General features: G+C 47.7%; 1 protein-coding gene across 1 annotated transcript; it reads right to left on the reverse strand.

Moving 5' to 3' along the window:
* Nucleotides 1–1,110: 1,110 nt before the first annotated feature.
* Nucleotides 1,111–2,046, reverse strand: LOC138579998 (olfactory receptor 6F1-like). Its single transcript, XM_069650229.1, has one exon. It carries the CDS (start codon nucleotides 2,044–2,046, stop codon nucleotides 1,111–1,113), a length of 936 nt encoding a protein of 311 aa, XP_069506330.1.
* Between the last annotated feature and the right edge of the window lie 12,746 nt (nucleotides 2,047–14,792).

Genomic DNA, 14,792 nt, shown 5'->3' on the forward strand with positions numbered 1-14,792 from the left:
TCGTTGAAGCTAGATGGGAAGCACAACATGAAAATAATCCCTTAAATGTCTTTGGCCAAGCTAACAAACGGGAATCTAGCCGAGGGTTAGTGTGCCTAGAGTGCCTGGGAAGGAGCGCCTAGCCCATAACTTCTCAACCTCAAACCTTTTAGAAGGCTCAACAGTGTTTTCAAGGTGCTTCCTATAGGTTGAGAGGGTGTTGAGCTGGCTCAACAGTATTCAAGCACCATGGCATGTATCAAACGGGCTGCTTGATGGCTATTCTACTCTTTTGTTACAGGTAGAGCATTTTTTCTTGCTTTTAGGTTGGGTGAACATGCCTCAATGCTCTTATCACAAGGATGTCAGCCTGCACCACACACATGATCCCCAATCAGGGGAACATGTGTATGTCGTCTGCATCCTTGAGAGGTGTCTGGCTTGGGTTGATAACGCTACATATCCAATGAAATTACATTTAAATACCCAATGGCTAGACACTGGGCCTCATTACATGGTAGGCGGTCGGGGGGTTAATGGGGCCAGTAGAGCTGCCGGCCCCGTTAACCCCCTACTGCCTCATTCCAAGGTCTCCTCGCGGGACCCGGGCGTCCTTAGCGGGTCCCACGAGCAGACTAGGATGCAAACAACGGGCCTGTCATTAACGGGCCCATTGTTTGCATCCTCCCCATTCCCATTGAGCCCTATGGGGGCTCCAATGGGAATGGGGACGTACCGGTCCGGGTCCCAAAAATGGGAATTACCGGGCCCACAAAAGTCAGAATGGCACGGTAATTCACTTTTTCTGAGACCCGGACACGAGTTTGGAGGTAGCCATGCCAGTAATGACGGCATGGCTACCTCCAAACTCGTAATGAGGTTCATTGTGTACATTGTTTTACTCAATTGTAAGGCATGCAGCAATAGAAAATATGATGGAGACTTGTATCATTGCATTTTATATGTTGGTTGCATTACCAGTGTAAAGATGGTTAAATAGGATCTTACTCTCATATTAATATACCCTCCCTGACAATTTTATTCAATTTCTAGTATTTGTAGTATTTCAAGATACAGCTTCTAGATGTAGTGGTTCCTGCCATCTCTGAAGCTATCTAGTATCTACTTATTTCAAAACTTCATCCGTCTCTTTATCAGCGTCAGTAGTGCCCTTTTAATACTTTCATTCCGGAGGCTATAGATGAGTGGATTGGCCATGGGAGTTATCACTGAGTAGAACACAGATACTGCTTTATCCAGAGGAAAGGCATCCCCTGCCGAAGGCCTTACATACATAAAAATAGTAGTCCCATAGAATACACTGACCACTGTGAGGTGTGCGGCACATGTGGAGAACGCTTTTTGACGGCCAGTTGCAGAAGGGATGCGTAACACGGTGGAGATAATGTAGGTATATGACACCATAGTGAGCAGAAAGCAGGTGAGAATAAGGACACAGGCTTGCCCCAGAAATGTCTTTTCAGCCTTGGAGGTCTCGGTACATGAGAGCTTCAGCAAAGGGGCAAAATCACAAAAGAAATGATCAATCTGATTAGGGCCACAGAAAATTAAATCAGACACCCAGACAGCGGGCATCATGGGGATCAGACATCCGCTGAGCCATGACATGGCCGCCAGAACGATGCAGAGTTTAGGGCTCATGACTGCTGAGTAACGCAGTGGGCTGCATATAGCCAAGTATCTATCCCAAGCCATGACTGTCAGCAGAGCGTATTCCACTGACCCACAGAAAAAAATGAAATAAAATTGGGTTAAGCAACCAACCACAGAAATGTTTCTCGTCCTGCTCGAGAGGTCGGCGAGGGCCCTGGGGATGATGACTGAGGTATAGCCTATCTCCAGCAGCGAGAAGTTGCAAAGGAAGAAGTACATTGGTGTGTGGAGGCTCCGGTTCTCTTTGACTAGGACAACAATGACAATATTTGCTGCTATAGTAAAGAGATATGCAGCAAGGAAGGCCGTTAAGATGAACCAATTGAGTGTGGCAGACTGTGAAAATCCAAGAAGAATGAATTCAGTCACAAGAGTTTGATTCACTTCTTCCATAACTCCTTTGTGGCTTTCTGTGCAGAGGAGACATAATGTTAATGGTATGAAAGATCAGAGCATGGTAGGGTAACACCAAGAAGCATTCATTTCCTGTGGAAGTTACATGGGGAATCAGACCCATCCAGTTCTATCGAGGATGGGGGTATTGATTTCAAAAACAAATTCTCTTCTACTCAAGTGACCCATTTCTGAAATGTTACATAGGGGTATTTAGTTTAGGGGATGTGCTTGAAGGAATACAGATCATGGTTTCAAACTCTTGAGGTCATCAATTGCTGGTTGACAGAAAACCGTGTATGCCAACAATATAGATCATTTGTTTGTTTCATGCATTCCTCCTACCCTGCCATTTCCCCAGACTTCTACCATGGGTACAATGCACTCCTTTACCTCACACAAAGGCAAGACTTCACAAAAAATAACACTTTCCTTTGCATATACTAAAACGCCTCCTACCTTTTTTAACTTGCCCCATAAAGCTGGAGGAACCAGGGTCTTGCTTCTCTTACCGCCTGGACTACTGCAACAGCCTCTACTTAACACCTAAAGCCCTTACCAGTTGCACGTCATAAAAAAGAAGGACGCAAAGCTTATCCTGGGGTGTAAGCCCAGAGACGACATTGCACTAGCTCTCACATCTCTTCATTGCTTTCTGGTGGATGCTTATATCCCTTTTAAAGCATGTTGCATCATCCACCGAGCCTATCAGAGTTTTCGCCCACTGCATATCTAACAAAAACCCATTAACCACTAGCCTAACGGGCCACTAAGATCCCTTGGCTCATTCTCTCTCACCACATCCAACCCCCGGCAAAAAGACATTTGGGGCAGATTCCTGAACCTTGCGGGTGTATCCCTTTCGATTAAGCTTCCCACCACTTTGAGAGCTGTAGCCAATGCCCTATTGTTTAGAAAAAAAGAGTAAAACATTTCTGTTCAAGAAGACTTACAACACTTGAGTGGTTTCCTGTGTGATCAACTGACTTAAATGATTGTTCTTCAGCAGCTACGTGAACTTAGTTCTAGGTCTTTGCTTGAATGTACTTATGACCTTTTCCCAATTACCGTTGCATATTGGCTTTTTGTAATCCCTTTGCTCTATTCCCTGGCCTTCCATTGCGTTGGGCACTCTGGTCGTCACTTGTTATGCATCAACATTTCTGTGGACCCTTTCCTTCCAACGCTGTGAATGATTAGAAGCTGCTTTCCTGCCGGCTCCATCGTCTCTCCTTTCCTCTGGGGCACAACGAAGTGACAGGATTCATGGTTGGTGCCTTATAAAACAACAATACATACATGAGAAAATAAATGATGGCAATATCAGATTCAATCCAAGCAAGATCATTTGTACACTTCTTAGAGTTTGTTGAAACTTACATGGAGCATAGTAAAGTAAAAACAATATATGTTCTGCAACAACAGGCTCTTTTACTGAGTGATATTTTTCATCCCATGTAGCCCTTCCAACTGAGTTTGGTTGAATGTAATGTCTGTGAGTGCACAGCCAAATCTGGTTACAGGACATTCATACTAGATGCATCCAGTATTTGGTACATGTCATACTATACATACCCAGGGTACAGACACATGCTGAGCCGTAAGTATATACCTCATATCCTGCCATTGCTGCCAATAACATTATAAATGAAAATAACCATAAACCAGCTAATTACATGATTCCCATGGTAACTAAATTATAGCCCTCTTGCAATGCTGCTATGTTGCTGTTGTCAACAAGGGACAAGGAAAAGCAAGGTCAAGCAAAGATCAGAAATCGAGTTCTAAGTACCTTTATTACATGATGGGGTTTTAAGGTACAAGTTGGTCCAACAGCTATTGGGAAATAATAGAGAATAACTCTGTATAACAGTGCCAGGGAGAGGAAAATGTGAAGTGGACCTTCCCAGAGCTGCCAGCACCTTAGAGTGTGGGGTACTGCCAGAATGGGTGTCACAAATGTGATCTTACAAATCTCTGTCCCTTCTGTGAAACCCTATTCTAAAAAGCCAAGTCCAAAAGTGATGCCCATCAGAAATGTCTCAACCTAGTCTTATCAAGATCTTTAGTCTCAGGGCTAAGCATATGCTTTCAAAGAAATGCTCAAAGTCTGGCTAACAGAAATGTTCATAAATCTCCTCTATAACTGTTGAGCCATGTTCTACAACAATGCACAAGATGCTCCCCTGGGAAGTCCATTCCAGGAGTACTCAGAATCATGGTCTTCCCCCGTGGTTTCTTCTTCTGTACAACCCTTTCCGTCAGGACTCTCTGAAGTCTTTACTTTTACTTAAATTCACTTTTACAAATTCTCTTAGGCCTCTTTGTGGCCTCTTGTTCGCGATGTGAGTGTTTTTTATGCCCCTCCCCGACTATTAGCACTCAATTCGGTGGGCTGGTTAACAATTCTCTAAGTTCACTCCACACTATCATTGCTCACAAAGTCTGGGCTCTTTAGGGCACAGCCTTCAGATTGACCTTCAATAGTTCTCTCAGTTCTCTACATGGTCTCAAGAAAGAGTATTCCTCCTTTCTCAATCTGCAGTTTTTTCAGTCAGATGATATTTCCATCCTCCTGCCATGGGTTGCTTCTTCTCATATGCCTGGACGTAAGCCCTTCACAGCCTTTAACATCACAAGCCTTTCTTGACCCTGGGAACAAGACTTGCAGAGGACAGGTGCAATAAGAGGTAGGGAGGATGTTGCCCTTCTAAATGTACAGCAAGCTGTCCTCTTCTCCCTGAGGATGAAAAGCAACAAGGACAGCTTAACTATGAATTGCAGTACCATTGCTATCTCTTCCACTCCCCCCTTTGGCCCTTTAACGCTGCCTGCTAAGGTCCTTTCCTGAGGAACACTGCAGCAATGTCCAGGGTAGTCTGTAGATCCGGAACTTGTCAGCGCGAGAATGCACTCGATGGCACGAGGAGACAAGATTCCCACAAGAGTTCTGCTTGGGATGTCAACCACTACACAAGTCCAATCTAGAAGAAGTAGGAATGAGTCTGCCCATTCAGGTGATTTCAGGGAACAGCAAGGTGCTGTTCCTGCAGGTCCAATTCTCAAGACCCTAAGCAGCCAGACGCTGCTACTGCAAGAGAATCTCTATACAAGTGAGAAGCAGAGCACAGGTAATTCCACTGTCCACATGCAGCAAGGTTCTGCACCAAGCCAATCTGTTCACTGTACAGCAAGATGCTGCTCCAACAGGGAAAACTGTGAAGAAGAAGGAAGCAAGCAGGAAAGGCAATCCAAGGGAAGTTGATGCCAGCAGGAAAGGCAATCGGAGTAAAGAAAAGGCTACTCAGCAAACTGTAGACGGGAGAACACATATAGCCTTCTAAGTCTGTTAAGGAGCACAGATGCTTAGAGGAAAGGACCTTTAAACATGCACATCATGTCCATGGGAGACATAGGGGGTCATTACAAGTTGGGCGGTAAGGGATTAACGGCTCCAGTAAAGGTGCCGGACCCGTCAACCCCTTACTGCCTAATTACGAGTTTTGCTTGCGGGACCCGCTAAGGGTGCCTCATGAAACCAGGCATCCTTAGCGGGTCCCGCGAGCAGACCAGGGTGCTAACAACGGGCCCGTTATTAACGGGCCCATTGTTAGCACCCTCCCAGTTCCCATTGAGCCCTATTGGGGCTCGAATGGGAATGGGAATGTACCGGGTCTGGGTTCCTTGAATGAGGAATTACTGGGCCCTCCAAGGTCGGAATGGCCCGATAATTCCTCATTCAAGGAACCCCGACCGGGTACCCGGTAAAGGGGTAGCCATGCCGCTAGTAGCGGCATGGCTACCTCCTAACTTGTAATGACCCCCATTGTCTGCATTCCCAGGAGCCATATACGCCACAGCGACCCCTTCTGGAGCCTTCTCTACTGGGTGTGGGGCGCCACCACCGCCACCATCTGACATCATGGAATGATTCTGACCTTCACCCCCCTTTCCCCCTTCGGTTTCTATGTCAAGATGTGGATTCTGTCTTATATCTGTCAGAATTTCAGCTCTACTTTGCCCAGCATTTGTGAAACCTCGATTCAGGGAGTAGTCTCCCTTGTTCCCCAAGGAGTGGAGAACAGAAGTTTGCTCTCTTCTGGCTTGTCCCCTTTAATGGTTCTTCTCATCCCTTTTTATATACCTGGCTAATGGCCCTCTGTGTAATCTGACTTGGGATTGGTCTTTCCTGTGGTTGGCCTCTTTTGGGTTACCTGATTGTTCCTTTCTACAAGTTGGTTTTATGGGGTTTAAAATTGCCTGTATGTAACCCCTTTCATATTGGATACATTATAACTGGCTCTTATTGTTCATAAATCTTTGTTCTGAGCATTTAAATGGGTTCTGTGATCTTACCACTATCTTGGAAGTCTTACTGTATTTGCTTGTGACTGTGGCATGTTTCTTGGTAGTCAGAATCTGCAGAGAGAGCTGGTGTGGTGCTGTCAGGACCCGGCTCAGCTTGGTGTCCTGCTCTGGAGTGCGGGTGGCATCTTCCATGGCGCTTGGGGCGTCAGCCTGATCGGGATCAGTTTCCGGGGACCTGAGATGCCCCCTTCCTCAGGTGCGTCAGGGAGACGTGATGCAGCGGTCATTGCAGTGACGGCGACCCTCACCCGCATGACATAGACTGTCTGCACTACGTTTCTCATTAGTAGTTGCAGTGTGTCACATGGGGCAGGTAAATACGTTGCATCATGTGACACGGAAGGCCACACATAAAACAAGCCGGCAATACATGGTCAGTGCTCCTCAACTGTGCTACTGCTGCTGCTACCCGTGATTCTGCCTGTGAACTTTGCTGCAAATTGAACCGCCCAATATCCAGCACTACGGCAACCAGAAGGCACTGGTTCACTTACCTTTTTTTTTGGGCGGAGCTATATAACGAAACTTGCACGCGCACCACGCTCACACCGGCGAAGTCCCGGTCTAAGTCCCGCTTTGCCGCTTGGAGACGCTGCTACTGCTACCTGTGATTCTGCCTGTGAACTTTGCTGCAAATTGAACCGCCCAATATCCAGCACTACGGCAACCAGAAGGTGACTACAGATAGAGACATACTTAGAGACATACTCAGCTATACCCATCAAATTGGACATTGCTGGACATTTACTTAATACACTTATGTTTTCTTTGTAGGCACTGGTTCGCTTACCTTTTTTTTTGGGCGGAGCTATATAACGAAACTCGCGCGTGCGCACCGGCGAAGTCCCGGTCTAAGTCCCGCTTTGCCGCTTGGAGACGCCGCTACTGCTGCTGCTACCTGTGATTCTGCCTGTGAACTTTGCTGCAAATTGAACCGCCCAATATCCAGCACTACGGCAACCAGAAGGTGACTACAGATAGAGACATACTTAGAGACATACTCAGCTATACCCATCAAATTGGACATTGCTGGACATTTACTTAATACACTTATGTTTTCTTTGTAGGCACTGGTTCGCTTACCTTTTTTTTTGGGCGGAGCTATATAACGAAACTCGCGCGCACGCACCGCGCACGCGCACCGGCGAAGTCAAGGTCTAAGCCCCGCTTTGCCGCTTGGAGACGCTGCTACTGCTGCTGCTACCTGTGATTCTGCCTGTGAACTTTGCTGCAAATTGAACCGCCCAATATCCAGCACTACGGCAACCAGAAGGTGACTACAGATAGAGACATACTTAGAGACATACTCAGCTATACCCATCAAATTGGACATTGCTGGACATTTACTTAATACACTTATGTTTTCTTTGTAGGCACTGGTTTGCTTACCTTTTTTTTTGGGCGGAGCTATATAACGAAACTCGCGCGCACGCACCGCGCGCGCGCACCGGCGAAGTCAAGGTCTAAGCCCCGCTTTGCCGCTTGGAGACGCTGCTACTGCTGCTGCTACCTGTGATTCTGCCTGTGAACTTTGCTGCAAATTGAACCGCCCAATATCCAGCACTACGGCAACCAGAAGGTGACTACAGATAGAGACATACTTAGAGACATACTCAGCTATACCCATCAAATTGGACATTGCTGGACATTTACTTAATACACTTATGTTTTCTTTGTAGGCACTGGTTCGCTTACCTTTTTTTTTGGGCGGAGCTATATAACGAAACTCGCGCGCGCGCACCGGCGAAGTCCCGGTCTAAGTCCCGCTTTGCCGCTTGGAGACGCCGCTACTGCTGCTGCTACCTGTGATTCTGCCTGTGAACTTTGCTGCAAATTGAACCGCCCAATATCCAGCACTACGGCAACCAGAAGGTGACTACAGATAGAGACATACTTAGAGACATACTCAGCTATACCCATCAAATTGGACATTGCTGGACATTTACTTAATACACTTATGTTTTCTTTGTAGGCACTGGTTCGCTTACCTTTTTTTTTGGGCGGAGCTATATAACGAAACTCGCGCGCACGCACCGCGCGGGCGCACCGGCGAAGTCCCGGTATAAGCCCCGCTTTGCCGCTTGGAGACGCTGCTACTGCTGCTGCTACCTGTGATTCTGCCTGTGAACTTTGCTGCAAATTGAACCGCCCAATATCCAGCACTACGGCAACCAGAAGGCACTGGTTCGCTTACCTTTTTTTTTGGGCGGAGCTATATAACGAAACTTGCGCGCGCACCACGCGCGCACCGGCGAAGTCCCGGTCTAAGTCCCGCTTTGCCGCTTGGAGACGCTGCTACTGCTACCTGTGATTCTGCCTGTGAACTTTGCTGCAAATTGAACCGCCCAATATCCAGCACTACGGCAACCAGAAGGTGACTACAGATAGAGACATACTTAGAGACATACTCAGCTATACCCATCAAATTGGACATTGCTGGACATTTACTTAATACACTTATGTTTTCTTTGTAGGCACTGGTTCGCTTACCTTTTTTTTTGGGCGGAGCTATATAACGAAACTCGCGCGCGCGCACCGGCGAAGTCCCAGTCTAAGTCCCGCTTTGCCGCTTGGAGACGCCGCTACTGCTGCTGCTACCTGTGATTCTGCCTGTGAACTTTGCTGCAAATTGAACCGCCCAATATCCAGCACTACGGCAACCAGAAGGTGACTACAGATAGAGACATACTTAGAGACATACTCAGCTATACCCATCAAATTGGACATTGCTGGACATTTACTTAATACACTTATGTTTTCTTTGTAGGCACTGGTTCGCTTACCTTTTTTTTTGGGCGGAGCTATATAACGAAACTCGCACGCACTGCGCGCGCGCACCGGCGAAGTCAAGTTCTAAGCTCCGCTTTGCCGCTTGGAGACGCCGCTACTGCTGCTGCTACCTGTGATTCTGCCTGTGAACTTTGCTGCAAATTGAACCGCCCAATATCCAGCACTACGGCAACCAGAAGGTGACTACAGATAGAGACATACTTAGAGACATACTCAGCTATACCCATCAAATTGGACATTGCTGGACATTTACTTAATACACTTATGTTTTCTTTGTAGGCACTGGTTCGCTTACCTTTTTTTTTGGGCGGAGCTATATAATGAAACTCGCGCGCGCGCACCGGCGAAGTCCCGGTCTAAGTCCCGCTTTGCCGCTTGGAGACGCCGCTACTGCTGCTGCTACCTGTGATTCTGCCTGTGAACTTTGCTGCAAATTGAACCGCCCAATATCCAGCACTACGGCAACCAGAAGGTGACTACAGATAGAGACATACTTAGAGACATACTCAGCTATACCCATCAAATTGGACATTGCTGGACATTTACTTAATACACTTATGTTTTCTTTGTAGGCACTGGTTCGCTTACCTTTTTTTTTGGGCGGAGCTATATAACGAAACTCGCGCGCGCGCACCGGCGAAGTCCTGGTCTAAGTCCCGCTTTGCCGCTTGGAGACGCCGCTACTGCTGCTGCTACCTGTGATTCTGCCTGTGAACTTTGCTGCAAATTGAACCGCCCAATATCCAGCACTACGGCAACCAGAAGGTGACTACAGATAGAGACATACTTAGAGACATACTCAGCTATACCCATCAAATTGGACATTGCTGGACATTTACTTAATACACTTATGTTTTCTTTGTAGGCACTGGTTCGCTTACCTTTTTTTTTGGGCGGAGCTATATAACGAAACTCGCGCGCACGCACCGCGCGCGCGCACCGGCGAAGTCCCGGTCTAAGCCCCGCTTTGCCGCTTGGAGACGCTGCTACTGCTGCTGCTACCTGTGATTCTGCCTGTGAACTTTGCTGCAAATTGAACCGCCCAATATCCAGCACTACGGCAACCAGAAGGTGACTACAGATAGAGACATACTTAGAGACATACTCAGCTATACCCATCAAATTGGACATTGCTGGACATTTACTTAATACACTTATGTTTTCTTTGTAGGCACTGGTTCGCTTACCTTTTTTTTTGGGCGGAGCTATATAACGAAACTCGCGCGCGCGCGCACCGGCTAAGTCCCGGTCTAAGTCCCGCTTTGCCGCTTGGAGACGCCGCTACTGCTGCTGCTACCTGTGATTCTGCCTGTGAACTTTGCTGCAAATTGAACCGCCCAATATCCAGCACTACGGCAACCAGAAGGTGACTACAGATAGAGACATACTTAGAGACATACTCAGCTATACCCATCAAATTGGACATTGCTAGACATTTACTTAATACACTTATGTTTTCTTTGTAGGCACTGGTTCGCTTACCTTTTTTTTTGGGCGGAGCTATATAACGAAACTCGCGCGCACGCACCGCGCGCGCGCACCGGCGAAGTCAAGGTCTAAGCCCCGCTTTGCCGCTTGGAGACGCTGCTACTGCTGCTGCTACCTGTGATTCTGCCTGTGAACTTTGCTGCAAATTGAACCGCCCAATATCCAGCACTACGGCAACCAGAAGGTGACTACAGATAGAGACATACTTAGAGACATACTCAGCTATACCCATCAAATTGGACATTGCTGGACATTTACTTAATACACTTATGTTTTCTTTGTAGGCACTGGTTCGCTTACCTTTTTTTTTGGGCGGAGCTATATAACGAAACTCGCGCGCGCGCACCGGCGAAGTCCCGGTCTAAGTCCCGCTTTGCCGCTTGGAGACGCCGCTACTGCTGCTGCTACCTGTGATTCTGCCTGTGAACTTTGCTGCAAATTGAACCGCCCAATATCCAGCACTACGGCAACCAGAAGGTGACTACAGATAGAGACATACTTAGAGACATACTCAGCTATACCCATCAAATTGGACATTGCTGGACATTTACTTAATACACTTATGTTTTCTTTGTAGGCACTGGTTCGCTTACCTTTTTTTTTGGGCGGAGCTATATAACGAAACTCGCGCGCACGCACCGCGCGGGCGCACCGGCGAAGTCCCGGTCTAAGCCCCGCTTTGCCGCTTGGAGACGCTGCTACTGCTGCTGCTACCTGTGATTCTGCCTGTGAACTTTGCTGCAAATTGAACCGCCCAATATCCAGCACTACGGCAACCAGAAGGTGACTACAGATAGAGACATACTTAGAGACATACTCAGCTATACCCATCAAATTGGACATTGCTGGACATTTACTTAATACACTTATGTTTTCTTTGTAGGCACTGGTTCGCTTACCTTTTTTTTTGGGCGGAGCTATATAACGAAACTCGCGCGCGCGCACCGTCGAAGTCCCGGTCTAAGTCCCGCTTTGCCGCTTGGAGACGCCGCTACTGCTGCTGCTACCTGTGATTCTGCCTGTGAACTTTGCTGCAAATTGAACCGCCCAATATCCAGCACTACGGCAACCAGAAGGTGACTACAGATAGAGACATACTTAGAGACATACTCAGCTATACCCATCAAATTGGACATTGCTGGACATTTACTTAATACACTTATGTTTTCTTTGTAGGCACTGGTTCGCTTACCTTTTTTTTTGGGCGGAGCTATATAACGAAACTCGCCCGCACGCACCGCGCGCGCGCACCGGCGAAGTCAAGGTCTAAGCCCCGCTTTGCCGCTTGGAGACGCTGCTACTGCTGCTGCTACCTGTGATTCTGCCTGTGAACTTTGCTGCAAATTGAACCGCCCAATATCCAGCACTACGGCAACCAGAAGGTGACTACAGATAGAGACATACTTAGAGACATACTCAGCTATACCCATCAAATTGGACATTGCTGGACATTTACTTAATACACTTATGTTTTCTTTGTAGGCACTGGTTCGCTTACCTTTTTTTTTGGGCGGAGCTATATAACGAAACTCGCGCGCGCGCACCGGCGAAGTCCCGGTCTAAGTCCCGCTTTGCCGCTTGGAGACGCCGCTACTGCTGCTGCTACCTGTGATTCTGCCTGTGAACTTTGCTGCAAATTGAACCGCCCAATATCCAGCACTACGGCAACCAGAAGGTGACTACAGATAGAGACATACTTAGAGACATACTCAGCTATACCCATCAAATTGGACATTGCTGGACATTTACTTAATACACTTATGTTTTCTTTGTAGGCACTGGTTCGCTTACCTTTTTTTTTGGGCGGAGCTATATAACGAAACTCGCGCGCACGCACCGCGCGGGCGCACCGGCGAAGTCCCGGTCTAAGCCCCGCTTTGCCGCTTGGAGACGCTGCTACTGCTGCTGCTACCTGTGATTCTGCCTGTGAACTTTGCTGCAAATTGAACCGCCCAATATCCAGCACTACGGCAACCAGAAGGTGACTACAGATAGAGACATACTTAGAGACATACTCAGCTATACCCATCAAATTGGACATTGCTGGACATTTACTTAATACACTTATGTTTTCTTTGTAGGCACTGGTTCGCTTACCTTTTTTTTTGGGCGGAGCTATATAACGAAACTCGCGCGCGCGCACCGCGCGCATGCACCGGCGAAGTCCCGGTCTAAGTCCCGCTTTGCCGCTTGGAGAGCTGCTACTGCTGCTGCTACCTGTGATTCTGCCTGTGAACTTTGCTGCAAATTGAACCGCCCAATATCCAGCACTACGGCAACCAGAAGGTGACTACAGATAGAGACATACTTAGAGACATACTCAGCTATACCCATCAAATTGGACATTGCTGGACATTTACTTAATACACTTATGTTTTCTTTGTAGGCACTGGTTCGCTTACCTTTTTTTTGGGCGGAGCTATATAACGAAACTCGCGCGCGCGCACCGGCGAAGTCCCGGTCTAAGTCCCGCTTTGCCGCTTGGAGACGCCGCTACTGCTGCTGCTACCTGTGATTCTGCCTGTGAACTTTGCTGCAAATTGAACCGCCCAATATCCAGCACTACGGCAACCAGAAGGTGACTACAGATAGAGACATACTTAGAGACATACTCAGCTATACCCATCAAATTGGACATTGCTGGACATTTACTTAATACACTTATGTTTTCTTTGTAGGCACTGGTTCGCTTACCTTTTTTTTTGGGCGGAGCTATATAACAAAACTCGCGCGCACGCACCGCGCGCGCGCACCGGCGAAGTCCCGGTCTAAGCCCCGCTTTGCCGCTTGGAGACGCTGCTACAGCTGCTGCTACCTGTGATTCTGCCTGTGAACTTTGCTGCAAATTGAACCGCCCAATATCCAGCACTACGGCAACCAGAAGGCACTGGTTCGCTTACCTTTTTTTTTGGGCGGAGCTATATAACGAAACTTGCGCGCGCACCACGCGCGCACCGGCGAAGTCCCGGTCTAAGTCCCGCTTTGCCGCTTGGAGACGCTGCTACTGCTACCTGTGATTCTGCCTGTGAACTTTGCTGCAAATTGAACCGCCCAATATCCAGCACTACGGCAACCAGAAGGTGACTACAGATAGAGACATACTTAGAGACATACTCAGCTATACCCATCAAATTGGACATTGCTGGACATTTACTTAATACACTTATGTTTTCTTTGTAGGCACTGGTTCGCTTACCTTTTTTTTTGGGCGGAGCTATATAACGAAACTCGCGCGCGCGCACCGGCGAAGTCCCGGTCTAAGTCCCGCTTTGCCGCTTGGAGACGCCGCTACTGCTGCTGCTACCTGTGATTCTGCCTGTGAACTTTGCTGCAAATTGAACTGCCCAATATCCAGCACTACGGCAACCAGAAGGTGACTACAGATAGAGACATACTTAGAGACATACTCAGCTATACCCATCAAATTGGACATTGCTGGACATTTACTTAATACACTTATGTTTTCTTTGTAGGCACTGGTTCGCTTACCTTTTTTTTTGGGCGGAGCTATATAACGAAACTCGCACGCACCGCGCGCGCGCACCGGCGAAGTCAAGGTCTAAGCCCCGCTTTGCCGCTTGGAGACGCTGCTACTGCTGCTGCTACCTGTGATTCTGCCTGTGAACTTTGCTGCAAATTGAACCGCCCAATATCCAGCACTACGGCAACCAGAAGGTGACTACAGATAGAGACATACTTAGAGACATACTCAGCGATACCCATCAAATTGGACATTACTGGACATTTACTTAATACACTTATGTTTTCTTTGTAGGCACTGGTTCGCTTACCTTTTTTTTTGGGCGGAGCTATATAACGAAACTCGCGCGCGCGCACCGGCGAAGTCCCGGTCTAAGTCCCGCTTTGCCGCTTGGAGACGCCGCTACTGCTGCTGCTACCTGTGATTCTGCCTGTGAACTTTGCTGCAAATTGAACCGCCCAATATCCAGCACTACGGCAACCAGAAGGTGACTACAGATAGAAACATACTTAGAGACATACTCAGCTATACCCATCAAATTGGACATTGCTGGACATTTACTTAATACACTTATGTTTTCTTTGTAGGCACTGGTTCGCTTACCTTTTTTTTTGGGCGG

This window comes from Ambystoma mexicanum, chromosome 3p, assembly GCF_040938575.1.
Source record: "Ambystoma mexicanum isolate Mex_15411 chromosome 3p, UKY_AmexF1_1, whole genome shotgun sequence".
NCBI lineage: Eukaryota > Metazoa > Chordata > Amphibia > Caudata > Ambystomatidae > Ambystoma > Ambystoma mexicanum.

Excerpts from the sequence above, each read along its gene's own strand:
- LOC138579998 (XM_069650229.1), bottom strand. The coding sequence starts at position 2,046 with ATGGAAGAAGTGAATCAAACTCTTGTGACTGAATTCATTCTTCTTGGA.